This window comes from Montipora capricornis, chromosome 8 (genome assembly GCF_036669925.1).
Source record: "Montipora capricornis isolate CH-2021 chromosome 8, ASM3666992v2, whole genome shotgun sequence".
Classification (NCBI taxonomy): Eukaryota; Metazoa; Cnidaria; class Anthozoa; order Scleractinia; family Acroporidae; genus Montipora; species Montipora capricornis.
The window spans coordinates 17,337,270-17,339,769 of NC_090890.1; the positions used below are offsets into that span (position 1 = coordinate 17,337,270).

The 2,500-nt window shown below is 37.5% G+C and overlaps 1 protein-coding gene across 3 annotated transcripts in view; it reads left to right on the forward strand.

Annotated features, from left to right (window-relative positions):
• The window catches only part of LOC138014433 (centrosomal protein of 112 kDa-like), a 79,228-nt gene that overhangs the window by 206 nt on the left and 76,522 nt on the right, over positions 1–2,500 (forward strand). For all 3 annotated transcript variants that reach the window (XR_011125312.1, XM_068861500.1, XM_068861501.1), the window contains one exon: positions 1–235. This exon is cut by the window's left edge. Coding sequence is in view for 2 of the 3 variants with exons in the window: in XM_068861500.1 (XP_068717601.1) it covers positions 109–235 (127 nt within the window). In the remaining variant the exon portion in view is untranslated. The remainder of the gene's footprint in view (positions 236–2,500) is intronic.

Below are 2,500 nucleotides of genomic sequence, written 5' to 3' on the forward strand. Positions count from 1 at the left end.
AATTCAACTTAATGTGTCGTTTGATCTCCGAATTCCTGTAATCTCTTACCTGAACAACTGCGTAAAAGTGACTTTTACAAAAAGCCACTTGTTAAATCAGGCACGAAAATGGCCTCTCATCGTTATGGCGACTTCAGTGCGCAAAATGGATCATTGAGTGAAAGACAAGACTTGATGTTTGATCGTTACTTGGATGAAATGAAACCATTTGTCCTTCGTCTGCCTCAAAAATCAGGTAAAAATTTGGCTAATGAAAGCTTACGTGCATAAACCTACGTAATTTTACTAATTCGCCATCACAGTTAAAGCGCTGTTTTCACGTTTTTCTATACGGGAGAAACACCGGTAAACAATCACACGTTAAGAAAGCTTGTTAACTTTGGGATTAGTACAGGCCCTTGCTTTGTTAATTTTTTAATGGCAGCATCTGCTTTGAATTCATTGTGCCCTTAATATGAGTGCTTACTTCACAAAGCATCTTCCTCAACTGTTATGGCAGCCTTGCCCAAAGTATTAATGACAGCTTAATTTGGTGGACTTTTCTTCTCTTTTTAAAGATTTTAAATCTCTTAAATGTAAAAAAGAGGACTCATTCAAGTTCAGCTAGAATACATTTGACAGCATATCAAACTATTGAATATAAAAAGTCCATGATGTTAGCAATATTATCGTCTCATTAGTATAGGGAAAGGACTGAGGCCCTGTCCACACGTATCCAAATATTTTTTAATTCACAGCTTGGCAGAAATTACAATGTATGTAAAACAAAAGAAACAAAAGACAGAAAACAAAGTAACTCCAAATAAAGACTAATTCCAAGTGACCAAAAACAAAATGCTTTCCAGTACATGTACCTTCAGAAAGATCCAACAGCATTTTCTTTCTAGATACACTTTCTGTTCACACGTACCCCGCAAATTTGCTGGTGAGTCCGGAACTTTTTGAATACACTCTCTAGAATGAATATTTTTGAATGCGCTATGAATCTGGATGATGTAACAAGGTCGAGCCCAGTTCCTTACCGTGAAATCAATTCTCAAGATGGCTGCTGAGGGCATCATGGTACATGCTCAGTTTCCTTGAGGAGTCCTGAGTATGAGAGTGAATCCGGATACATTTTGGATAGATTTGGACAGGCGAATTCTATTTGAATAAACCACACGTGGATGGGAATATTTTTGAATCTGGAAAGAAAAAATTGCAGATTCAAAAATATTCGGATACATGTGGATGGGGCCTGAAAGGAGTGTGATAGGCCCTTTTGCATGTCCTTCACTGTAATCAGGGCTCCCTTTCTCAAAACTCCTGAAACTATTTGCGGGCCATTTTTGGGTGTCGCAATTCCCTTTGTATCTCAAGAATGAAGAGGGTTTAGGTTGTCAAACTTCACAGTCATTTTGCTTCTTGTTATCTTGAAAACATGTTAAAAGATTGGCTTTCCAAAACGAGCGGTTAGCAGCCTCACACATGGCTTTTCAGGCCACGAAAAGTTTTGGGACTTTTGAGAAACAGGCACAAGGAGTCATTTATTTATCCCCATGCAGAGATGCAACCCATTTAGACTTGCTTTGTAACATTGAAGCAAAACATCCCCCACCCCCAAAGAAAATAAGAAGAGTGTTCCAAAAAGATTTCTTGTTTGAATCCAATGCACAGTGACCCTCCTTAACTCATTCACACCTCAAACGCCCTAGGATGCCTGCCATCAACAAGTAAAATTGTCTGGCATAAGACAGGGTAAAATCTATTATTTTAGTGTCACTCAGGAGGCAATGGGTTAACTAAGAGCCTTTTGTTTATATCATGGTACTAATTGACTGGTACATTTTACTTATACTTCCTTAGAAGTTACAATTTTAACTCGTTATATTAAGAAACATGTTATAATTATTGAAAACATTTGGGTCCTAGTATCATTGCAGACAAGGGGTTTCTCAAGAATAACAAGGTCCTCTGGGATGGTGACATAAAATGTCCAAATTGTTGAGCACTTAGGCTGCAAAGTAATTATTGTTGTATGGTGTAATAATAGTTATTATTATTGTTACTCTACGTACATGTACCAGAGCATGCTGAATATGAGATGGCATAATTAGCATAAAGTGGGCTTATAATAGTCATCTTATATCCAGCAATAATGAGAAATAATAAGTTTGTTATTAACCCATTGACTCCTGGGGGTTCCCCATTGACAAGTAAAATCATCTGGCGTTAGACAGAGTAAAATACTAAGTCTGGCCGGTTTAACCCTTTCACTCCTGTGGGGTTCCCCATTGACAAGTAAAATCGTCTGGCGTTAGACAGAGTAAAATCTGTACGTCTCATTGGCCCTTACAGGAGTGAAAGGGTTAAAATTAAAGTTTGGGTGTTAAAGGGTTAATAATTATTATTGGAAGTTATGTCTTACCTCCAAGATAGCTGTTTGAAATAAGGCTACATGTACTTTTTCACCACTTGAGAGTGTGTACATGTATGAGATTAATGTAACCAACATTTTTAT